A 24938-nucleotide genomic window follows, 5' to 3' on the forward strand; every position below is an offset into this window, starting at 1 on the left:
AGAGCGAGAGAGTGTGTACATTTGGGTAAGAGAAGGAATGTGAGTGTAACAGGGGAGGTGCAGCTCAGAACACAAGTTTCCACAAATATGTTTTTCATCGGAACAAGATTTAATATTTACCATCTTAAAAGGTAGACTCAGCGATATGACGTAGATGCAGAAAGTAAACAGCATAGTGGGTCAATTTCCGCCACGACTAACGGTGTAGAAGAGCGAGGCTCAACTTCTCCTCTGTTTCGGTGCCCTGGCTACCCAGCTGTGATCAGCGTGAAGCAAACCTGTGTGCAGATACTGTGTGTGACTGTTAGAGCAAAGTCTTGCATCTTGCTTATCTTAATATCTTTGTTAGGTATTACCGCACGGTCGGAACTAGAAGCGCAAGCATTTCGCTACACTCGCATTAACATCTGCTAACCACGTGTAGGTGACAAATAAAATTTGATTTGATATTGTGGTAGAAAGATGTACATATAGGGAGAAACATAATACTGTACCACAAGAGAAAGATACTTAGAGTGCATCTGGTAAAATGCATTGTCTATTGTATAGGACAGGAGGCCAGAGTAAGGCCATGAGAGCATAGGACAGCTGGACAAACCAAGGTCAGAGGGACATACAAAGGAGGGGGTCAGCCAAATGACCAACGGATGGACTATAGACATAGGACATATATTTTTAGGACATGAAGAGAAGAGACACATAGTCTACGAGTCCTAATAAGGACAGACATACCAAAGAGCACACCAGGCTGAACGTAAGGGGGCCCATAGCATAAGATGGGCATGCATTATTTTTGGGACATGAAGACGTCCTGCCACTATTATAACTTAACTGAAAGCAGATATGGGCGTTATCGAGCTGAACAAGCAGGATGCACAGATTGGGATATAATGGTGGCAGATGGACTGAGGGAAGTAACTTAATTTGCATGTGGGATGGACTCACATGTTGTATGTGTATAAATACAGAGCCAGTGCTCTGGAAAAGTGTCTGTTCCGCGGACCATCTAGGCTTCTGATATGTTTGTATTAAAAGCCCATATTGAATTCACAAGTTCTTGTAAGTGTTAAATTTTGTAACGATTCTCCACGACAATATCTGCGGTGCTGCCACGTAATTTAGTCTATCTTTACAGCTGAGGCTTGTCTGATGTGTTTACAGAGCCATACATACTGTAATACCTGAAGCACACACGTCGATACTGCCGCCGGGTAACTAAAGATCTGACACTTTTGGTACAAATGTTCTTTGTTGTTGATTCCAATAAAGTATTTAAAATGTAACCTTGGTTGGACCTCAGTCACCTGTTCTGATAGGACAATATCGTATTAATATTAATATCTTGTTAATTGCTTAAAATGCGCACCACAGCATGTGAAGAATGATGTAACCAGCTGCGTATCAATAGGCTGAACAAATATGAGCTGATTTGTTATCGCTCTGCAACATTGATTTTGGACAGAAAACAACAATTTTTTATATCAATTTTATTTAGGAATATCAATTTACTAACAGGTAACAATGGACAAAATGGTTTAATTAAAATGAATAAAGAAGGAAACTGGCCAACAAGACACAAGTTGGGCATACATCTGTTATGTCATCTCTGAAGAAGACTCAGGACTACATCTGTTATGTCATCTCTGAAGAAGACTCAGGACTACATCTGTTATGTCATCTCTGAAGAAGACTCAGGACTACATCTGTTATGTCATCTCTGAAGAAGACTCAGGACTACATCTGTTATGTCATCTCTGAAGAAGACTCAGGACTACATCTGTTATGTCATCTCTGAAGAAGACTCAGGACTACATCTGGTATGTCATCTCTGAAGAAGACTCAGGACTACATCTGGTATGTCATCTCTGAAGAAGACTCAGGACTACATCTGGTATGTCATCTCTGAAGAAGACTCAGGACTACATCTGGTATGTCATCTCTGAAGAAGACTCAGGACTACATCTGGTATGTCATCTCTGAAGAAGACTCAGGACTACATCTGGTATGTCATCTCTGAAGAAGACAAGACTACATCTGTTATGTCATCTCTGAAGAAGACAAGCCTACATCTGGTATATCATCTCTGAAGAAGACTCAGGACTATATCTGTTATGTCATCTCTGAAGAAGACAAGACTACATCTGTTATGTCATCTCTGAAGAAGACAAGCCTACATCTGTTATGTCATCTCTGAAGAAGACTCAGGACTACATCTGTTATGTCATCTCTGAAGACTCAGGACTACATATGTTATGTCATCTCTGAAGAAGACAAGCCTACATCTGTTATGTCATCTCTGAAGAAGACTCAGGACTACATATGTTATGTCATCTCTGAAGAAGACTTGGGCCATGTGATGCTGGGTGTTGCTAGAGGCAACCATCGCACTGGCTCACTGTCACACTGGCATGGCCTCTCCCGACCAATCCCTTGTATCCTTTCCCTGACAGCCCCTCCCCTCCCTGTGATGTCAGAGATAGAGTACACGCCCACAGACCCATCCTGGAAGCCCACATACACACACAGCTCCTCACTCACAGCCAGAGCTGTGGGGGTCTTACACAGACACAACCTCCCCAGTCTCCCCCCGTCAGCCAGCCGTACCACTGCCAGCAATGGCTTAGTGTGCAGGTCACAGGCACAGCCATTATCCTGGGCAGGGGGGTGGCAGATATAGACAGCGTAGCGTCCAGAGTCATCCAAGCAAACTTTGAGCACTGGACCCTGGGCCTTGACCCTACACAGCCTGGCATGGGGCAGGTCCAGCAGGGTGATGAGGTCATCATCAGTGGACAGCAGAGCGAAGCTCCCATCAGACGACATGTGGAAGACCTGTGGCTGGCACAGGAACATCTGGGGGAGCAGAAACTGTCGGCATACCGTCTCCTCTATCACCTTCCATGTGTAAACAGACCCAGAGGCGGCCATCACGATCACAAAGTCTGGGTGTTCCGGCAGGGTCCGGAAGGCCACGACCGTAGAACGTTCATAGCGTTCTGAGCACGAGAAGCGCTTACTGACGGTGCCAGACCACAGGCTGACGGCGAGCAGGTCGCCATGACGACGGCCTAACAGGAAGGTGCTCTCGGGTGAGACCTGGGCATCAGCCAGGTACAGGTGAATGTTACAGACCACGGCCCCACTGGCCAGCTTCCACACCCTGGACAGGCCGTGCTGCGACACACACACCCCGATGTGACCGTTAGAGGTAATCAGAACCTCTGTAGCTCTGCTGCCGTGGATACGGTGGAGGTTCTGTCCCGTGTCGCTCCGCCACACGTAAACGTCCTCCCCTGAGAGGCTCACAAGATGGCTGCCGTCTGGAGAGAGACACAGCTTCTCCACGGGGCCGTCGTGCAGGAAGTGAGTCTCTGGACTTCCTGTCTGTAATCTCCACCTCCACAATATCTCTGAGCCGTCAATCACATAGAACCGCTCTCCCATTGGCTCCAGCACCACCTCCCTCACCCCGGCCCCAGTTCTAGGGACCATAGCCGCAGCACATATCACATCTGAGTCCCACGTAGTGAGGTGGCCATTTTGTGTGACCACGGAGAGGACAGACTCCATCTTGAGCAGTGAGAGGGGTTGGGAAGGACTGCCAGCATCTAAGGACAGGACACACTGACCAGTGGTCATCCTCCACACCAGCACAGAGGGACAGGCCTCTAGCGAAGCCAGGATGAGTTGTCCGTCCTGGGCTAACAACGCCTGAGAGAAGGCCTTCCCCTGTGGAGCTCTGAAATGGTCCCACTGCTCCCAGTCACACGTGTCCCAGAGAATAATCTCCTGGGTTTTACACACCAGCAGAATACAACTCTCTTCTGATAGGTCTGTATTGATGAACTCAAAATGGCTGCTGCCACTACAACACTCTTTTAGGAGTTTGGGATCTGTTTTGGTCGCTACGCACCATAACAATACGTGCCCTCTGCTGTCCACACACGCCATCTCCCTCTCATCCTCACTGAGTATCACAGCGATAACTGATGACTCTGCTGGACTGGAACAGATAGCAGTGAGAGTGCCTCCAGATGTGTCAAATATAGACACTGTGCCTTTCTCCTGGCCACAGTACACAAACTGACCAGTAGGGGGAAAAGACACACTCCTCACAGTGTTCTGGCACTGCAAACGGGTGAGGAGGCGGCTGGTGGAAACTTCAGAAACACTCACATAGCTCAGACCTTTCCACCACACACACATCCTGTCATCACACATGAGAAACCCTTCAACTATGGTACTGGAGTGTTGGTCTGAGTTGGACTCCTGTCTTTCTAGACACAGTACATCCTGAAAACACGTTGTCCCAGTCACATCCCACAGGAGCTGTGTGTTGCACTGAGTTGAGAGGAGGATGAAAGTCCCACTACCCCGGACACTTACAAACCTCAGCGCAGGTTCACAGCTCAGTTTCAGTTCCTCTGCCTCTCTACCCCTCCACACCAAAGCAGACCCATCACTCTGTATGACAACCACAGTCCCAGACACTGTCCCTGCTGCATCTGTAACAGGACACTGTCTGGCCTCTGGAAAAATACACTGTGCGGAGGGTACAGTAGAGGGGGCAGGACTGAGCACCACTCCTAACCCGCTTCCCCTCTTCTTGATCCCCTGTGTCACCTCCTCAGCATAGCCCTCCAGCTCAGGACAGAGCCCTAGGAAAGGAAGCAGCCTGCCCTTCATCACCATGGACAGCTCCATCGGGGAGTTCCAGAGGAGACAGGCTGAGTCCCTCAGAATGCCCGCCAGAAGAGCTCTCTCCCTGGGGAAGATGAGCTGGGACGCCCCCTCCCTTTCCCAATCCTCCAGCAGGGTTACCAGATCCCCGAGGAGCCCCGCCCTCAGCATAGCCTGATGGAACTCCAGTGACATCATCAGACCTCGCCCTAGCTCCTCCAACCTGCCACTCTCCTTCAGGTGATAGGGCAGTTCCAGAAGCTTGCGCAGGTTGACTCGCACATGCTCAGAAGAGGGGGAGGAAGAGGATGAGGAGGGTTTAGAGTTAAACACATAGGGTTGACCAAGAGGTTGTCTGTCAATGTATTTTTTCATTCGGGCAGTGTCAGGGACAGGCCCAGGTTGGTTGAGTCCTGTGTTCTGGCTGATGACCAGTGGTTTGGCTCTACCGTAGGCCCAGCGACCATTAAAATAGTCAGCCATCGCTGTGTGCATCTCCTCCCTCATCTCCCAGGAGCTCAGGTACCTCTCACACACCACCAACCCAAAATGTCTACTGACCCAGAATAGAACATGAGACCCTGCAACACTCCTCTTCACCAGAAACCCCTTCAGATCCAACAACAGCCTCTCCACTTCCACCTCAGGTACCCTAAACTTGGAGGGAGGGGGCTCACTGGCCGAGACGTACCCAGCCAGCACCGCGTCATCACTGGACAGGAGGTCAGAGAGCTCAGCCTCTGTGAGTCCGGTCCTGGAGAGGGTCAGGTAGCTCAGGGCTCGGGACACCAGAACCAACCCATGTTTCTCCTCTAGGTGAACCAGAAACACTGTGATGCTGGAGTGGACACCCACAGGGAGGGTCTCATCAGTCACCTCTGATGCTGAGAGAGAGAGAGAGCGAGAGAGGACAGAGAGAGAGGGAGTGGGAGAAAGAGAGAAATTAGCTCCAGATATATAGAGATAGATGTGTTTATACTGTGTTTTTGATGTGTACCTGAGGTCCACAGCGAGGCGTGTCTATGCAGGAGGCGAGCGTAGAGGGTCAGAGGGCAGGAGATCAGGGCCACGTTCATGACCCCCTGCTGTCCTGACGTCACTCTCCTTCCTGACCCCTCTAGAAGGGCTGCCAACATCCTCACACACCCCCTCCCTTCCACCGGCCCCAGCTCCACACTCACACAGCACCCTGAGACACCAAAAACTGCAGAGGAGGATTGTGGGAAATGGAGTTCAAGGGTGTGGAGGGTATTGGTTTGGGTGGGGGAGATGGAGAGCACGAGTTTGATGTTGGGAGGGAGGGGGGAAGGGAGACACTTGATGGTTTGGGGTCCGGAGACGGTCCAAGCTTGGTCTAGGCCGTCAAGGATGAGGACCAGGGGCTGTTTAGGGGTGGGACAGAGGGAGAGAAGGGAGGAAAGGTTATGTCTGAGCTGGGTGAGGGTAGGGTTAGGATCTCTGCTACTGGGCTCAGGGTTACGGTTGTATCTGTGGGCTATCTGGTGGCACAGGCTGGAGAGAAGGTGTCTAGGTGAGAGATTGACTGACAGACTGGTGAACTGGATAATCACTACGGGATCCATGTCGCTCAGCCATGACCTCACCTGCAGAAGAGAGGAGAGAGAAACAGGCTGTTATGTGGCGCTGCCAATCAGTACAGTCCCAGTCATTTGGGATGGACCCTGCAGCTCTCTTCTAGTAATGTCTTATAGAAGCAACAGGTCGTTTCTTCTTCCAATCACTTCTATAAGATTCTGTCTGTCCTGAGTTACTGCTCCATCTACCTGCTGTGCACAATGTGCCAGCAGCACAGTTTTCCCTGTGCACGGCCCTCCTACGACCACTAGTGGGTGTTGTGTGTCCCTCTGCTCCAGGTAAGACCTGACTTCCTCTTCCTCTGGCCGATCGTTGTCATAGAGACGGGAATAGAGAGAACACAGCTCCTCCTGCTCAGCCTGCTCTCTGGTCAACGCATCATCAGAATGAGGTGACGATACTGACTTGCCCATTCCCATGGCGACAGAGCTGTCAATCAGAGCCAGGAGGTCGGAGTAGAGCTGCTGGCAGAGACCCTCCGCATAGCTCCTCCTCCTGGCGGGGGTGTAGCCATGACGAGGGTCGCATTCCGAAGTTGTGGTGTACACCAGGAGCTGACAGGAAGTCACCAGGCTGGGCAGGAAGTGGTCACAGAGCTGGGACAGGAGGCTGTCATCGGACAGAGCCTGCGGTAGATGGGGGATGACGTTACTCCTTACCTAATACCACTGATACAAGGTCAGATATTTGTCATCCCCAGGTAGAGGTTGGGGGGAGAGTAATCAGATTCTAGATCAGTTGTTAAGTGAAGCATGTACCTTGAGTGGAGGATAAGGGTGCAGTGGCGGCTCTTTAGGGGGTTGGTCTGCCCCCTCATTCTGGCCCCGCCCATTAGAGATCTTGTTGACATAGACCAGGCAGCGATTGATGTCACGTCTTGGACAATTCTCCAGAGCGAATCGCAGGTCTGTGTCGAGAGCTAGAGAGATAGAGAGTTTTCAAAATGTTCACCTTAATAAAGAGCATATTACATACGGATCTGTTGGACACCTTAAATGTCAGAGAGGTGTGTGAAGAATGTACAATTCCTATAGATAATCTGAAATCCTACTAGGGTGATGGAGCTATTTAAAATGTCAGAGAGGTGAATATAAGTATAGTTTGTCTTGCGTCCAGTAGATGTTGCTCAACTCCCACCACTTCCTTCGCCTTACGCCTAAAGAGAGAGATGGGGGTGTGAGGTCGCCTGTTCTCTGTTGAACACAGCACCTCGATGAAGGGAACATTGAGTCATTTCACACCTTCACACCTTTCTTCAGGTGGGATGTGCAAATCTAGAAGATACTGGGATATCTGTTACTATGGGGACAGAGAGATAGCAACAGTGTTTTAGGTTGCTTTTGGGGGCCGAGTGTGAGTTCATGTGGCTCATTTTCTGCATGTATAGAACTGAACCACGACCTTTAAACTGTCTGGCCTAGCTGGACAGGTGGTACAACCATGTCGTTTTCATTCAGTCACTTGTCATTGGTCGAGGACTGAAGAGGAAGTCACATGGTAATCTGTACCTAAAGGGGCTATAGAGACACATGACTATAACACACACTGACCACAGACAGAGGTCATGGCTGTGGACGAACAGACTGGACTTCTGATGGAGCTACTGATCATTGGCACTGCTCTTCTGGTTGGCTACTGTGTGTTATGATGAGTCAGGGGCTCGGAATGTTATTTCAAATACTGAATTACATGTGAGTTGTGTGCTGTATTTTGAACAGCCACCCGGACAGCTGATGAAACTGTGGGTTTGTACACTCTAAGAATTTCTGTAAACAGTCATAAACCGTCTCAGGGAAGCTCATCTGCGTGCTCGTCTTCCTTCAACTGACTGCAGTTTGACGTCGTAACAGACTTCAGTGGGCAAATGCTCACCTTGGATGGCCACTGGCATGAAGAGTGCTCTTCATGAATGAATCCCGGTTTCAACTGTACTGGGCAGATGGCAGACGTATGGCATGGTGTGGGAGAGCGGTTTTCTGACGTCAACATTTTTAACATTGTAAATAAGAATTTGTTCTGACTTGCCTAGTTAAAAAAAAGTTAAATAAAAAAAAATATAAAAAACAGTGCCCCCTGGTGGCAGTGGGGTTATGGTATGGGCAGACATAAACTACTGACAACTAACACAATTGCATTTTATCGATGGCTATTTAAATGCACAGAGATACCGTGACGAGATCCTGTCGTGCCATTCAACCACCGCCATCACCTCATGTCTCAGCATGATAATGCACGGCCCCATGTCACAAGGATCCGTACATAATCCCTGGATACTGAAAATGCCCCAGTTCTTCCATGGCCTGCATACTCACCAGACACGTCAGCCACTGAGCATGTTTGGGATGCTCTGGATCTACATGTACGACAGTGTGTTCCAGTTCCCACCAATATCCAGCAACACACAGCCATTGAAGAGGAGTGAAACAACATTCCACAGGCCACAATCACCAGCCTGATCAACTCTATGTGAAGGAAATGTGTTGTGCTGACTGGGTTTCTGAACCACAACCCTACTTTTATTTTTAAGGTCTCTGTGACCAACATAATCACATCTGTATTCGCAGTCATGTGAAATCCATAGATTAGGGCCTAATGAATTTATTTAAATTAACTGATTTCCTCATATGAACTGTAACTCTTTGAAATTATTGCATGTTGCGTTTATATTTTTGTTCGGTGTAGTTAAAGAATAAATACAAACTAGAAAACAGTATTTTGCTATTTAAGCCTCCCTTTGAAACATGATATGTTGGTTTTGACAATGTGAATATCGATACAGGACTAGCCCTAGATCATCTCACTAACACATCTCACTCACCTGACCTGTAGTAGCCTAGGGTTGTTAGGAGACCCCCCTGAACACACTGACTCACAGCAGCCTGCAAGACCTTCCTCATCTCCTCCTCCTCGTCAACACCCGTTTCTCCTGTCTTTTCATCTGTCTGAGAAAAAGATCATCATAACCTGTGCTGCTGTGTGTGTGTGTGTGTGTGTGTGTGTGTGTGTGTGTGTGTGTGTGTGTGTGTGTGTGTGTGTGTGTGTGTGTGTGTGTGCGTGTGCGTGTGTGTGTGTACCTGGTGATTTTTCCTCACCTGTTTGTCGGGGTGCAGCTGTGTGTGTGTGTGTGTGTGTGTGTGTGTGTGTGTGTGTGTGTGTGTGTGTGTGTGTGTATGTGCGTGTGTGTGTACCTGGTGATTTTTCCTCACCTGTTTGTCGGGGTGCAGCTGTGTGTGAATGCGTGTCTGTCGTTGCAGGCAGAAGGACGGTGGTATTGTATTCTCGTCTCTCAGGTATGCCTTCTCTAGAGCACGGGTACTGATGCCCGCTCGCTGGCACACCTGGAGCAGCCTGTGGAACTCTGCCACCTCCACCTGGGCAGGTAAACACACAGCACCATACTGTGCCCCCACCAGAGCCTGCAGCGCCACCCACAGGACACACAGAGAAGTACAGGAGTTACTACATGTTGTGTAGGGTTGATTAGGGAAAAAGGGTTATACTAAATGTACTAAGTAGGGTGTAGGGGTTGATTTGGGACGTGGATGTGGTGCCTTACCACTAGGTAGGGTCCGTCAGAGCTTTCTCTACACGCCTGTAGTAGCTTTTGTCTAGTCTGTTGGTCTGGCCCGGTTCTGGGATCACTTGCCTCATAAGGGTCTATCACCTACATACACATGATAGAGAATCCTATTGAATCAGACCTTCACTAGCTTCCCTAGTTCACAGCAAAAGCTAGGCCTAGTATTGTCACCTGAGAGTCAGCTTAAGTGTGTGAGTCAACTTAACTACAATATTCTGGAGAGAGATGATTTATTATCAAACATATAGTATGACATGTATTGTCGTTTACACAGCTGTAGAAATACATTTACAAAACATCAAGTCCATCTGAATATGGGTTTTGTTCAACAAGCTCATAACTCCTGCTGCTCAACAGAGATAATAACTTCACAAACACATCATATTGCCTGAAGGAAAACTCACACTCAAAACACACACAGTCAGTCAGCACCTTGTTCATACTCAACAATAACACACCCCTCCCCTGCTCTCTCTTCATGGCACCATTGTGAGAAAATCCTCTATCCCCTACCAATCAACAGTAGAATGTGTTGAGTTGAACTGCTCCTAAAGGCCGGCTACTGTAGAGGCTTTGATCTCACGCTCCGTGCCTCTCCACCATGAGGGGTACTGAATGGTTCACCAACTGCCATGATACAGGACCAGCTAAATAAGACCTTCCTACAGTATGATACAGGACCAGCTAAATAAGACCGTCCTACAGTATGATACAGGACGAGCTAAATAAGACCGTCCTACAGTATGATATAGGACCAGCTAAATAAGACTGTCCTACAGTATGATACAGGACCAGCTAAATAAGACCGTCTTACAGTATGATACAGGACAAGCTAAATAAGACCGTCCTACAGTATGATACAGGACCAGCTAAATAAGACCGTCCTACAGTATGATACAGGACCAGCTAAATAAGACCGTCCTACAGTATGATGCAGGACCAGCTAAAAAAGACCGTCCTACAGTATGATACAGGACCAGCTAAATAAGACTGTCCTACAGTATGATATAGGACCAGCTAAATAAGACTGTCCTACAGTATGATATAGGACCAGCTAAATAAGACTGTCCTACAGTATGATACAGGACCAGCTAAATAAGACTGTCCTACAGTATGATACAGGACCAGCTAAATAAGACCGTCCTACAGTATGATACAGGACCAGCTAAATAAGACCGTCCTACAGTATGATACAGGACAAGCTAAATAAGACTGTCCTACAGTATGATACAGGACCAGCTAAATAAGACCGTCCTACAGTATGATACAGGACCAGCTAAATAAGACCGTCCTACAGTATGATACAGGACCAGCTAAATAAGACCGTCCTACAGTATGATACAGGACCAGCTAAATAAGACCGTCCTGCAGTATGATACAGGACCAGCTAAATAAGACTGTCCTACAGTATGATACAGGACCAGCTAAATAAGACTGTCCTACAGTATGATATAGGACCAGCTAAATAAGACTGTCCTACAGTATGATACAGGACCAGCTAAATAAGACCGTCCTACAGTATGATAGAGGACCAGCTAAATAAGACCGTCCTGCAGTATGATACAGGACCAGCTAAATAAGACCGTCCTACAGGATGATACAGGACCAGCTAAATAAGATCTGCCTACAGTATGATACAGGACCAGCTAAATAAGACCGTCCTACAGTATGATACAGGACCAGCTAAATAAGACCGTCCTACAGTATGATACAGGACCAGCTAAATAAGACCGTCCTACAGTATGATACAGGACCAGCTAAATAAGACCGTCCTGCAGTATGATACAGGACCAGCTAAATAAGACCGTCCTGCAGTATGATACAGGACCAGCTAAATAAGACCGTCCTACAGTATGATACAGGACCAGCTAAATAAGATCTGCCTACAGTATGATACAGGACCAGCTAAATAAGACCGTCCTACAGTATGATACAGGACCAGCTAAATAAGACTGTCCTACAGTATGATACAGGACCAGCTAAATAAGATATGCCTACAGTATGATACAGGACCAGCTAAATAAGACCGTCCTACAGTATGATACAGGACCAGCTAAATAAGACCGTCCTACAGTATGATACAGGACCAGCTAAATAAGACCGTCCTACAGTATGATACAGGACCAGCTAAATAAGACCGTCCTACAGTATGATACAGGACCAGCTAAATAAGACCGTCCTACAGTATGATACAGGACCAGCTAAATAAGACCGTCCTACAGTATGATACAGGACCAGCTAAATAAGATCTGCCTACAGTATGATACAAGACCAGCTAAATAAGACCGTCCTACAGTATGATACAGGACCAGCTAAATAAGACCGTCCTACAGTATGATACAGGACCAGCTAAATAAGACTGTCCTACAGTATGATACAGGACCAGCTAAATAAGATCTGACTACAGTATGATACAGGACCAGCTAAATAAGACCGTCCTACAGTATGATACAGGACCAGCTAAATAAGATCTGCCTACAGTATGATACAGGACCAGCTAAATAAGACCGTCCTACAGTATGATACAGGACCAGCTAAATAAGACTGTCCTACAGTATGATAAAGGACCAGCTAAATAAGACTGTCCTACAGTATGATATAGGACCAGCTAAATAAGACTGTCCTACAGTATGATACAGGACCAGCTAAATAAGATCTGCCTACAGTATGATACAGGACCAGCTAAATAAGACCGTCCTACAGTATGATACAGGACCAGCTAAATAAGACCGTCCTACAGTATGATACAGGACCAGCTAAATAAGATCTGCCTACAGTATGATACAGGACCAGCTAAATAAGACCGTCCTACAGTATGATACAGGACCAGCTAAATAAGACCGTCCTACAGTATGATACAGGACAAGCTAAATAAGACCGTCCTACAGTATGATACAGGACCAGCTAAATAAGACCGTCCTACAGTATGATACAGGACCAGCTAAATAAGACCGTCCTACAGTATGATACAGGACCAGCTAAATAAGACCGTCCTACAGTATGATGCAGGACCAGCTAAATAAGACCGTCCTACAGTATGATACAGGACCAGCTAAATAAGACTGTCCTACAGTATGATACAGGACCAGCTAAATAAGACTGTCCTACAGTATGATACAGGACCAGCTAAATAAGACCGTCCTACAGTATGATACAGGACCAGCTAAATAAGACCGTCCTACAGTATGATACAGGACAAGCTAAAGAAGACTGTCCTACAGTATGATACAGGACCAGCTAAATAAGACCGTCCTACAGTATGATACAGGACCAGCTAAATAAGACCGTCCTACAGTATGATACAGGACCAGCTAAATAAGACCGTCCTGCAGTATGATACAGGACCAGCTAAATAAGACTGTCCTACAGTATGATACAGGACCAGCTAAATAAGACCGTCCTGCAGTATGATATAGGACCAGCTAAATAAGACTGTCCTACAGTATGATACAGGACCAGCTAAATAAGACTGTCCTACAGTATGATATAGGACCAGCTAAATAAGACTGTCCTACAGTATGATACAGGACCAGCTAAATAAGACCGTCCTACAGTATGATAAAGGACCAGCTAAATAAGAACATCCTACAGTATGATACAGGACCAGCTAAATAAGACCGTCCTACAGTATGATGCAGGACCAGCTAAATAAGACTGTCCTACAGTATGATATAAGACCAGCTAAATAAGACTGTCCTACAGTATGATACAGGACCAGCTAAATAAGACTGTCCTACAGTATGATACAGGACCAGCTAAATAAGAATGTCCTACAGTATGATACAGGACCAGCTAAATAAGACCGTCCAACAGTATGATACAGGACCAGCTAAATAAGATCTGCCTACAGTATGATACAGGACCAGCTAAATAAGACCGTCCTACAGTATGATACAGGACCAGCTAAATAAGACCGTCCTACAGTATGATACAGGACCAGCTAAATAAGATCTGCCTACAGTATGATACAGGACCAGCTAAATAAGACCGTCCTACATTATGATACAGGACCAGCTAAATAAGACCGTCCTGCAGTATGATACAGGACCAGCTAAATAAGACTGTCCTACAGTATGATACAGGACCAGCTAAATAAGACTGTCCTACAGTATGATATAGGACCAGCTAAATAAGACTGTCCTACAGTGTGATACAGGACCAGCTAAATAAGACCGTCCTACAGTATGATAAAGGACCAGCTAAATAAGACCGTCCTGCAGTATGATACAGGACCAGCTAAATAAGACCGTCCTACAGGATGATACAGGACCAGCTAAATAAGATCTGCCTACAGTATGATACAGGACCAGCTAAATAAGACCGTCCTACAGTATGATACAGGACCAGCTAAATAAGACCGTCCTACAGTATGATACAGGACCAGCTAAATAAGACCATCCTACAGTATGATACAGGACCAGCTAAATAAGACCGTCCTGCAGTATGATACAGGACCAGCTAAATAAGACCGTCCTGCAGTATGATACAGGACCAGCTAAATAAGAGCTGCCTACAGTATGATACAGGACCAGCTAAATAAGATCTGCCTACAGTATGATACAGGACCAGCTAAATAAGACCGTCCTACAGTATGATACAGGACCAGCTAAATAAGACCGTCCTACAGTATGATACAGGACCAGCTAAATAAGATATGCCTACAGTATGATACAGGACCAGCTAAATAAGACCGTCCTACAGTATGATACAGGACCAGCTAAATAAGACCGTCCTACAGTATGATACAGGACCAGCTAAATAAGACCGTCCTACAGTATGATACAGGACCAGCTAAATAAGACCGTCCTACAGTATGATACAGGACCAGCTAAATAAGACCGTCCTACAGTATGATACAGGACCAGCTAAATAAGACCGTCCTACAGTATGATACAGGACCAGCTAAATAAGATCTGCCTACAGTATGATACAAGACCAGCTAAATAAGACCGTCCTACAGTATGATACAGGACCAGCTAAATAAGACCGTCCTACAGTATGATACAGGACCAGCTAAATAAGACTGTCCTACAGTATGATACAGGACCAGCTAAATAAGATCTGCCTACAGTATGATACAGGACCAGCTAAATAAGACCGTCCTACAGTATGATACAGGACCAGCTAAATAAGACCGTCCTACAGTATGATACAGGACCAGCTAAATAAGATCTGCCTACAGTATGATACAGGACCAGCTAAATAAGACCGTCCTACAGTATGATACAGGACCAGCTAAATAAGACCGTCCTACAGTATGATAAAGGACCAGCTAAATAAGACTGTCCTACAGTATGATATAGGACCAGCTAAATAAGACTGTCCTACAGTATGATACAGGACCAGCTAAATAAGATCTGCCTACAGTATGATACAGGACCAGCTAAATAAGACCTTCCTACAGTATGATACAGGACCAGATAAATAAGATCTGCCTACAGTATGATATCCATTCCAACATCAAAACAGAGGTGACCTCTCACCTTGAAGTCCAGTCCGTATGTGTGTCTGCAGTGCTCCCTCAGCCTGGGAAACACATTTTCTCTCAGAGCCCTGCGTTCCACAACAGAGTCTAGACAACACACAGGGGTTATACTTCCATTCCTTCTCCAACCAGTGTCATTCAGCACACACACAGGGGTTATACTTCCATTCCTTCTCCAACCAGTGTCATTCAGCACACACACAGGGGTTATACTTCCATTCCTTCTCCAACCAGTGTCATTCAGCACACACACAGGGGTTATACTTCCATTCCTTCTCCAACCAGTGTCATTCAGCACACACACAGGGGTTATACTTCCATTCCTTCTCCAACCAGGGTCATACACCACACACACACAGTCAGACCTGCTGTACCTTCTGGATTAGAACACAGGTAAACCTTGATACAGGACTTGCATGATGCTGTTCGGGAGTCGTCCATGATTCTGTCAGAGGCAACGATAAGATATAAACGGAAAATAGCATCCACACGGGACAAAAAAATAATACATGTAAACTATTTAGTAAGACCAAAGTAACAAACTTGCACAGGCTAGTAGTGAGTCCTGCCTAAACGATTCTCCCTTCCCCCCCTCGCCCAGTCTCTCCTCCTCCTTGCTGTTCCCGTCAGGAAACTGCCTTCTGATGCTGTTCTGGATAATGAACACACTCTCTCTCAGATTCACACACTAGACAGATTTTGTATCACAAGTCTTATAAAAGTCTACTGTGAATAACAAAAATGTTATGAAAAGTATTTTTCCAATCTGTTTTATTATTTAACATTTGTACACAATAAATACAAACTTTTTTATTTTATTTTTATTTTTTTACAGCCAATAATAATAATAATGCGGAAATAATTTTGCACCTGTTCTCAATGTTGTCACCATGGCAACATTCAGAAGAGAGAAGGCCTGTTGTTCAACTACACTGATTTAGCAGCTCGGAAAACATCTCCAAATCAAAACAAAATCAAATAGATATAAAAAAAAGCTCAAATAAACTAAAAGTACAGGGACACAGGACTGTTGTATAGAGGAAGATTACAGAGTTATATTTGACCATAACAACACACACGTATTGTAATTAAAAAGTGTTGGCTGAGAACAGCTTTCTGACAAGATGGAGGACATTGATGTTAACCATACACTTCAAAACCAGTTTGATAAACGTTCTGAAGATGTAAGAGAGATCAAGGAGAGGGCGTGGATTAGAGCAGACCAAACTAGCCAAGCAAAGATAGGATCGTATCCTTCCTCCTCTCGCAGTATAATCACTCTCAAAGCTCATACACCACCTAAAACTAACAAATACACATTCTCTCTACAATCATTCAATATTCTTTAGAAATGTTTCATAATTCAAATCAAATATATGTATATATATATTTTAACATTTATAACACCATTCTAAAGGAGCACCTCACCCTCCAAGACCAAATGGTTCCCTGGCTTCTGTAGAACACAATGCTGGGTCAAAGGTTAGGGGTCAGAGGTTATGTGTCAGAGGATATGGGTCAGATGTTAGGTGTCAGATGTTAGGGGTCAGAGGTTAGGTGTCAGAGGTTAGGGGTCAGATGTTAGGGGTCAGAGGTTAGGGGTCAGAGGTTAGGAAGGTGCAGCCAGAATGAGACAGCAACACTGAAAAACAACAGAAATACAAACAAGAGAATAAAAGCAATCAAAGTGAATAAAGTGCCATGATGTCTCCCTGGGTTGGGTTTAGGAAGGCTTGAAGGGGCTGCTAACAGGTTGTTGAATCTTCTATACGATAGGGCATATCACCGTAAAATAGACTATCATTGTGGCAGGTTTGAAATGTGCAAGCCAATCGCTGTGTGAAATGTTAGGACCTAATTTATCAGCCTGAAGTGCTTTCCAAATCTACACAACAACATCATATGTCAAAGGTCAAGGGTCAAACTGAAAGGTCACAAGCGAGACAAGTCAGACCCTTTCCCACATCTACCTCTTCCTCCTCAGTAACTTTAGGGGCTCGGTAGGGATGTGGTATACCATTAATTGCTTAGTGGGTAGGACGCGGAATCAAAATCACACCAACAAAAAATGGTGATTGAAACAACGTAGACTTCCTGGTTTCAATAATAAAAGCTACAGTCTTAAAGTAGGAATACACAAAAAGGTGGCAGAAAGCATCTCCTCTGGACATGTTGTCCCCTGGACATGTTGTCCCCTGTGGTGCAGCTCCTCTGGACATGTTGTCCCCTGTGGTGCAGCTCCTCTGGACATGTTGTCCTCTGGACATGTTGTCCCCTGTGGTGCAGCTCCTCTGGACATGTTGTCCCCTGTGGTGCAGCTCCTCTGGACATGTTGTCCTCTGGACATGTTGTCCCCTGTGGTGCAGCTCCTCTGGACATGTTGTCCCCTGTGGTGCAGCTCCTCTGGACATGTTGTCCCCTGTGGTGCAGCTCCTCTGGACATGTTGTCCTCTGGACATGTTGTCCCCTGTGGTGCAGCTCCTCTGGACATGTTGTCCTCTGGACATGTTGTCCCCTGTGGTGCAGCTCCTCTGGACATGTTGTCCTCTGGACATGTTGTCCCCTGTGGTGCAGCTCCTCTGGACATGTTGTCCCCTGTGGTGCAGCTCCTCTGGACATGTTGTCCCCTGTGGTGCAGCTCCTCTGGACATGTTGTCCTCTGGACATGTTGTCCCCTGTGGTGCAGCTCCTCTGGACATGTTGTCCTCTGGACATGTTGTCCCCTGTGGTGCAGCTCCTCTGGACATGTTGTCCCCTGTGGTGCAGCTCCTCTGGACATGTTGTCCTCTGGACATGTTGTCCCCTGTGGTGCAGCTCCTCTGGACATGTTGTCCCCTGTGGTGCAGCTCCTCTGGACATGTTGTCCCCTGTGGTGCAGCTCCTCTGGACATGTTGTCCCCTGTGGTGCAGCTCTCCTGGACATGTTGTCCCCTGGACATGTTGTCCCCTGTGGTGCAGCTCCTCTGGACATGTTGTCCTCTGGACATGTTGTCCTCTGTGGTGGTGTTGTTTTCTGCACCCTTCTCTACTTCCCTTCTTTTCGGGTGGGCCTCTGGGTTCGTTCATTCAGTCGTTTAAATACAGTCTCTCTCCACTCAACATCCCCCTCACTCAGACTCCATCAGAGAGAGAGAGAGACACCCGGTCCAATACATAACCAGAACAGGGGTTGATTCTGACAGGCCGTCAGAGAAAACAGGCATCGTAAAGCATTAAATGCAGGTATCAGTATATATGTCTGAAGGGTAAACAGAAGCCTGACCAGGGGTTACAACCACAGCTGTGAAACACCAAACCTCTGACCCCATCTCTTAGAGCACTTCCTATTGTCTCCTCTGCACTTCCTGTTGACGACTACATATCAATGATACAAACACACACTGTTCATCAGAGGTTGAAGCTGAGGAGACTTATCTCTGTGTGTGTGTGTGCGTGTGTGTGTGTGTGTGTGTGTGTGTGTGCGTGTGTGTGTGTGTGTGTGTGTGGTGGTTACCACTGATCCATACAAACTGCAGATAGACAGAACAGTCTGTCTGAGAAGGAGAGAGAGATGGAGGGAGGTGTTAGAGAACGTTCAGGGAGGATCCAGCCCCACCTCTCTCCCTCCATCTCTCCCTTTCTCCCTTCCTCCCTCCATCTCTCCCTTCCTCCCTCCATCTCTCCCTCTCTCCCTTCCTCCCTCCATCTCTCCCTCTCTCCCTTCCTCCCTCCATCTCTCCCTTCCTCCCTCCATCTCTCCCTTCATCCCTCCCTTCCTCCCTCCATCTCTCCCTTCCTCCCTCCATCTCTCCCTCTCTCCCTTCCTCCCTCCATCTCTCCCTCTCTCCCTTCCTCCCTCCCTCTCTCCCTTCCTCTCTCCCTTCCTCCCTCCATCTCTCCCTTCCTCCCTCCATCTCTCCCTTCCTCCCTCCCTCTCTCCCTTCCTCCCTCCATCTCTCCCTTCCTCCCTCCATCTCTCCCTCCCTCCCTCCATCTCTCCCTTCCTCCCTCCATCTCTCCCTTCCTCCCTCACTCCATCTCTCCCTCCCTTCCTCTCTCCCTTCCTCCCTCCATCTCTCCCTCCCTCTCTCCCTCCCTCCCTCCCTCCCTCCCTCCCTCCATCTCTATCTCCCTCCCTCTCTCCCTTCCTCCATCTCTCCCTCCCTCTCTTCCTCCCTCTCTCCCTTCCTCCATCTCTCCCTCCCTCTCTCCCTTCCTCCATCTCTCCCTCCCTCTCTCCCTTCCTCCATCTCTCCCTCCATCTCTCCCTCCCTCCATCTCTCCCTCCCTCTCTTCCTCCCTCCATCTCTCCCTCCCTCTCTCCCTTCCTCCCTCCATCTCTCCCTCTCTTCCTCCCTCCATCTCTCCCTCCCTCTCTCCCTCCCTTCCTCCCTCCATCTCTCCCTCTCTCCCTTCCTCCCTCCATCTCTCCCTCCCTCCCTTCCTCCCTCCATCTCTCCCTCTCTCCCTTCCTCTCTCCCTTCCTCCCTCCATCTCTCCCTCTCTCCCTTCCTCCCTCCATCTCTCCCTCCCTCTCTTCCTCCCTCCATCTCTCCCTCCCTCTCTCCCTTCCTCCCTCCATCTCTCCCTCTCTCCCTTCCTCCCTCCATCTCTCCCTCTCTCCCTTCCTCTCTCCCTTCCTCCCTCCATCTCTCCCTCCCTCCCTTCCTCCCTCCCTCTCTCCCTTCCTCTCTCCCTTCCTCCCTCCATCTCTCCCTCTCTCCCTTCCTCCCTCCCTCTCTCCCTTCCTCCCTCCATCTCTCCCTCTCTCCCTTCCTCCCTCCATCTCTCCCTCTCTCCCTTCCTCCCTCCATCTCTCCCTCTCTCCCTTCCTCCCTCCATCTCTCCCTCTCTCCCTTCCTCTCTCCCTTCCTCCCTCCATCTCTCCCTTCCTCCCTCCATCTCTCCCTCCCTCCCTCCATCTCTCCCTCCCTCTCTTCCTCCCTCCATCTCTCCCTCTCTCCCTTCCTCTTTCCCTTCCTCCCTCCCTCTCTCCCTCTCTCCCTTCCTCCCTCCATCTCACCATACCCTTTAACTATATGTACAATGCTATTTCAGGTTGACATCCGGATCAACTTCTACTACATATAAAATAGATACTCCAATCAGCGGGTTAGGCTAATATGAAACATTCCTATGACAACAGTAATGTACTGTACTAATCCACATTAAACACGTATGATACGACTATATATGGCAAGAACAGGGGAATCCCAGCTCACATAGCAGATAAAACTCCCTTTCATAGCAACTCTCCTCCTCAACATGTCTCCTTTTCATTCTCCTCTTCCTCCCGCTCTTCCTCCTTTCATTCAAAATGGCTGCCAGATGGGAGCAAAGTTAAGGCAACAGACAGTCTGACACAGAGGGAGAGGAGGGGTGAGCAGGGAGGGGCTGCTACTCTTGTTGCTAGGAGACATAATCATCTTCCTTCCCTTGTTTCTTCCCAGTGTTGGGAGGTAGGGGGAGAGAAGGGGGAGTTCGTCCCAGTGTTGGGAGGTTGGGGGGAGAGAAGGGGGAGTTCGTCCCAGTGTTGGGAGGTAGGGGGAGAGAAGGGGGAGTTCTTCCCAGTGTTGGGAGGTAGGGGGAGAGAAGGGGGAGTTCGTCCCAGTGTTGGGAGGTAGGGGGAGAGAAGGGGGAGTTCGTCCCAGTGTTTGGAGGTAGGGGGAGTTCGTCCCAGTGTTGGGAGGTAGGGGGAGAGAAGGGGGAGTTCGTCCCAGTGTTGGGAGGTAGGGGGAGAGAAGGGGGAGTTCGTCCCAGTGTTTGGAGGTAGGGGGAGTTCGTCCCAGTGTTGGGAGGTAGGGGGAGAGAAGGGGGAGTTCGTCCCAGTGTTGGGAGGTAGGGGGAGGGAAGGGGGAGTTCTTCCCAGTGTTGGGAGGTAGGGGGAGAGAAGGGGGAGTTCTTCCCAGTGTTGGGAGGTAGGGGGAGAGAACGGGGAGTTATTCCCAGTGTTGGGAGGTAGGGGGAGAGAAGGGGGAGTTCTTCCCAGTGTTGGGAGAGAAGGGGGAGTTATATGGTTCAAAGGTTAGAGGTAAAGCCCAGTTCAAAGTTCAGTCACTCAGGTCTGCAGGGCAGCGCTGTGCGTCTGTCTGTCACACCAGTGTGATCTCCACCTCCTCAGTCTTCTCTGCTTTTTTGCGAGGTTTCTGCTTGGGGGGCGGGGGGGCTGCACGGACCTATGGAGCGGGAGAGAGAGAGGGAGGGGGGTGGGGCATTAAACACATATCTGATCTACATGCAGTAATGGCTTTAAATCCACACTGCTTCTCCCAATACTGGCCTTGATCTACATGTAGTAATGGCTTTAAGTCCACACTGCTTCTCCCAACACTGGCCTTGATCTACATGCAGAAATGACTTTAAATCCACACTTCTTCTCCCAACACTGGCCTTGATCTACGCCTGCTGAAAGGTTGAGTATTTGGGGTGGCTTACAGGTCGTAGTTTGCTAGGGCCTCCGTCGGGAGTGAACTCTGGAGACACTGGACTCAGAGCAGAACTATGATCTGATGAGAGAGACAGAGAGAAGGGGACAGAGACAGAGAGAAGGGGACAGAGACAGAGAGAAGGGGACAGATACAGAGAGAAGGGGACAGATACAGAGAGAAGGAGACAGAGAGAAGGGGACAGAGACAGAGAGAAGGGGACAGAGACAGAGAGAAGGAGACAGAAAGAAGGGGACAGAGACAGAGAGAAGGGGACAGAGACAGAGAGAAGGGGACAGAGACAGAGAGAAGGAGACAGAGAGAAGGGGACAGAGACAGAGAGAAGGGGACAGAGACAGAGAGAAGGGGACAGAAAGAGAGAGAAGGGGACAGAGACAGAGAGAAGGGGACAGAGAGAATGGGACAGAGAGAATGGGACAGAGACAGAGAGAAGGGGACAGAGACAGAGAGAAGGGGACAGAAATAGAGAGAAGGAGACAGAGAGAAGGGGACAGAAAGAGAGAGAAGGGGACAGAAAGAGAGAGAAGGGGACAGAGAGAATGGGACAGAGACAGAGAGAATGGGACAGAGACAGAGAGAAGGGGACAGAGACAGAGAGAAGGGGACAGAGAGAAGGGGACAGAGACAGAGAGAATGGGACAGAGACAGAGAGAAGGGGACAGAGACAGAGAAAAGGGGACAGAGACAGAGAGAAGGGGACAGAGACAGAGAGAAGGAGACAGAGAGAAGGGGACAGGGACAGAGAGAAGGGGACAGAGACAGAGAGAAGGGGACAGAGACAGAGAGAAGGGGACAGAAAGAGAGAGAAGGGGACAGAGACAGAGAGAAGGGGACAGAGACAGAGAGAAGGGGACAGAGACAGAGAGAAGGGGACAGAGACAGAGAGAAGGGGACAGAAAGAGAGAGAAGGGGACAGAGACAGAGAGAAGGGGACAGAAAGAGAGAGAAGGGGACAGAGACAGAGAGAAGGGGACAGAAAGAGAGAGAAGGGGACAGAAAGAGAGAGAAGGGGACAGAAAGAGAGAGAAGGGGACAGAAAGAGAGAGAAGGGGACAGAGACAGAGAGAAGGGGACAGAGACAGAGAGAAGGGGACAGAGACAGAGAGAAGGGGACAGAGACAGAGAGAAGGGGACAGAGACAGAGAGAAGGGGACAGAAAGAGAGAGAAGGGGACAGAAAGAGAGAGAAGGGGACAGAGACAGAGAGAAGGGGACAGAGACAGAGAGAAGGGGACAGAGACAGAGAGAAGGGGACAGAGACAGAGAGAAGGGGACAGAGACAGAGAGAAGGGGACAGAGACAGAGAGAAGGGGACAGGGACAGAGAGAAGGGGACAGAGACAGAGAGAAGGGGACAGAAAGAGAGAGAAGGGGACAGAAAGAGAGAGAAGGGGACAGAGACAGAGAGAAGGGGACAGAGACAGAGAGAAGGGGACAGAGACAGAGAGAAGGGGACAGAGACAGAGAGAAGGGGACAGAGACAGAGAGACAAAATGAGACAGAAAGAGAGAGAGAGGCAGATAAAGACAGGCAGAGAGAGATGTACTCATTTTACAGTCTTACCGACTGTATGTAATTGTCATGTTACTCTTTCTTACATGTGTAAAAACAAAACCCAGCATTGGTCGCTCTCTTACTGTGAGTGGGTCCCTTGTACGTTGTGGGAGGCGGCTTGTGTTCCCCGTTGACAGAGGGTGAGCGAGGGAGGGGCGGAGGGGTGGGGGTGTCTGGGGTGGCATAGGGGCTGCACGGGGGCTGATCATACAGAGGGAGGGGTGGCAGGGAGGAGGGCAGCCTCGAAGATGGGGAGATCTGGAAGGTGGAGGAAAGATACAAAGATGAAAGAGGGAGACAAACAGAAAGACAGGGACATTTATGGGTTAGAGGACAGTGTCAATCATCTTTCACAGATTCTGCATACCGAGACTTATTCATAACCATTGAAAACAGTCTCCATATCATTGTTCTCCAGGCCGACAGACAGGAAGTGAGCCAGGCGACAAAAGTTTAGCACTCAGTCCAAACCAAGATAACAGAGCTGTTATTCTCAGAGGATTGGAGTAGTTCTAATCACACTGTTATCTACAGTAAACAACTCCTGTTAAACTCCAGGAAGGATATGACCACTCCTAAACCAATCACAGAACTAGACATAACAGCCAAACAGACACATTAATGGAATCCATGTTTCATCGTGGACCCAAATACACTACATGGCCAAAAGTATGTGGACACCTGTTCATCAAACATCTCATTCCAAACTCATGGGCATTAAAAAGGACTTGGTCCCCCCTTTGCTGCTATAACAGCCTCCACTCTTCTGGGAAGATATTCCACTAGATGTTGGAATATTGCTGCAGGGACTTGCTTCCATTCAGCCACAAGAGCATTAGTGAGGTCGGCACTGATTTTGGGCGATTAGACCTGGCTCACAGTCGGCTTTACAATTCATCCCAAAGGTGTTCGATGGGGTTGAGGTCAGGACTCTGTGCAGGCCAGTAAGTTCTTTCACACCGATCTCAACAAGCCATTTCCTTATGGACCTCGCTTTGTGCACAGGGGTTTTGTCATGCTGTAGCCACAGAGTTAGAAGCACAGAATCAAGTAACATGTAACATTGTATGCTGTAGCATTAAGATTCCCCCTTTTCAGGAACTAACGGGTCTAGCCCGAATCATGAAAAACAGCCCCAGACCATTATTCCTCCTCCACCAAACTTTACAGTTGGCACAATGCATTGGGGCAGGTAGCGTTCTTATGGCATCCGCCAAACCCAGAATTGTCCGTCGCATTGCCAGATGGTGATTCGTCACCCCAGAGAACGTGTTTCCACTGCTTCAGAGTCCAATGGCAACGAGCTTTAAAACCAGTCCAATGCGTGTCATTGCACATGGTGATCTTAGGCTTGTGTGCGGCTGCTCGGCCACGGAAACCCCCAGCTCCCAACAAACAGTTCTTCTGCTGACGTTGCTTCCAGAGTCTGGAACTCGGTAGTGAGTGTTGCAACTGAGGACAGACAATTTTTACGCTCTTCAGCACTCGGCAGTCCCGTTCTGTGAGCTTGAGTCGCCTACCACTTTGCGGACGAACCGTTGTTGCTCCTAGATGTTCCACTTCACAATAACAGCACTTAAAGTTGACCGGGGCAGCTCTAGGAGGGCAGAAATTGGACGA

At 48.1% G+C, this 24938-nt stretch overlaps 2 protein-coding genes across 5 annotated transcripts in view; both read right to left on the reverse strand.

The window, feature by feature from the left end:
• On the reverse strand, positions 1 to 15969 carry LOC110503200 (NACHT and WD repeat domain-containing protein 2). The gene is made up of 9 exons (XM_036962130.2): positions 15716 to 15969; positions 15340 to 15428; positions 9833 to 9940; positions 9483 to 9692; positions 9095 to 9218; positions 7035 to 7195; positions 6465 to 6902; positions 5678 to 6284; positions 1 to 5564 (listed from the first exon to the last, which is right to left on the reverse strand). Exons 1-9 carry the CDS (start codon positions 15780 to 15782, stop codon positions 2323 to 2325), a joined length of 5046 nt encoding a protein of 1681 aa, XP_036818025.2. The 5' UTR covers positions 15783 to 15969; the 3' UTR covers positions 1 to 2322.
• Positions 15970 to 21010: 5041 nt separating this feature from the next.
• The window catches only part of fchsd2 (FCH and double SH3 domains 2), a 143303-nt gene continuing 139375 nt past the window's right edge, over positions 21011 to 24938 (reverse strand). For 3 of the 4 annotated variants that reach the window (XM_090218910.1, XM_090218909.1, XM_036962135.2), the window contains 3 exons: positions 23402 to 23576; positions 21756 to 21826; positions 21270 to 21496 (listed from right to left, as the gene is read on the reverse strand). In XM_090218910.1, the coding sequence (XP_090075036.1) occupies positions 21413 to 21496; positions 21756 to 21826; positions 23402 to 23576 (330 nt within the window). In that variant the 3' untranslated portion in view covers positions 21270 to 21412. Of the gene's footprint in view, positions 21497 to 21755; positions 21827 to 23401; positions 23577 to 24938 lie in introns of all 4 variants that reach the window. The other variant, XM_036962137.2, reaches the window with a different exon arrangement.

Source organism: Oncorhynchus mykiss, chromosome 24 (genome assembly GCF_057628025.1).
Source record: "Oncorhynchus mykiss isolate SJ-2025 chromosome 24, ASM5762802v1, whole genome shotgun sequence".
NCBI classification, from domain to species: Eukaryota; Metazoa; Chordata; class Actinopteri; order Salmoniformes; family Salmonidae; genus Oncorhynchus; species Oncorhynchus mykiss.

Excerpts from the sequence above, each read along its gene's own strand:
- LOC110503200 (XM_036962130.2), bottom strand. The coding sequence starts at position 15,782 with ATGGACGACTCCCGAACAGCATCATGCAAGTCCTGTATCAAGGTTTAC. Across the intron at positions 15,429-15,715 it reads CCTGTGTTCTAATCCAGAAG|ACTCTGTTGTGGAACGCAGG; the intron begins GTACAGCAGGTC and ends TGTGTTGTCTAG. Across the intron at positions 9,693-9,832 it reads CTGACGGACCCTACCTAGTG|GCTCTGGTGGGGGCACAGTA; the intron begins GTAAGGCACCAC and ends GTGGCGCTGCAG.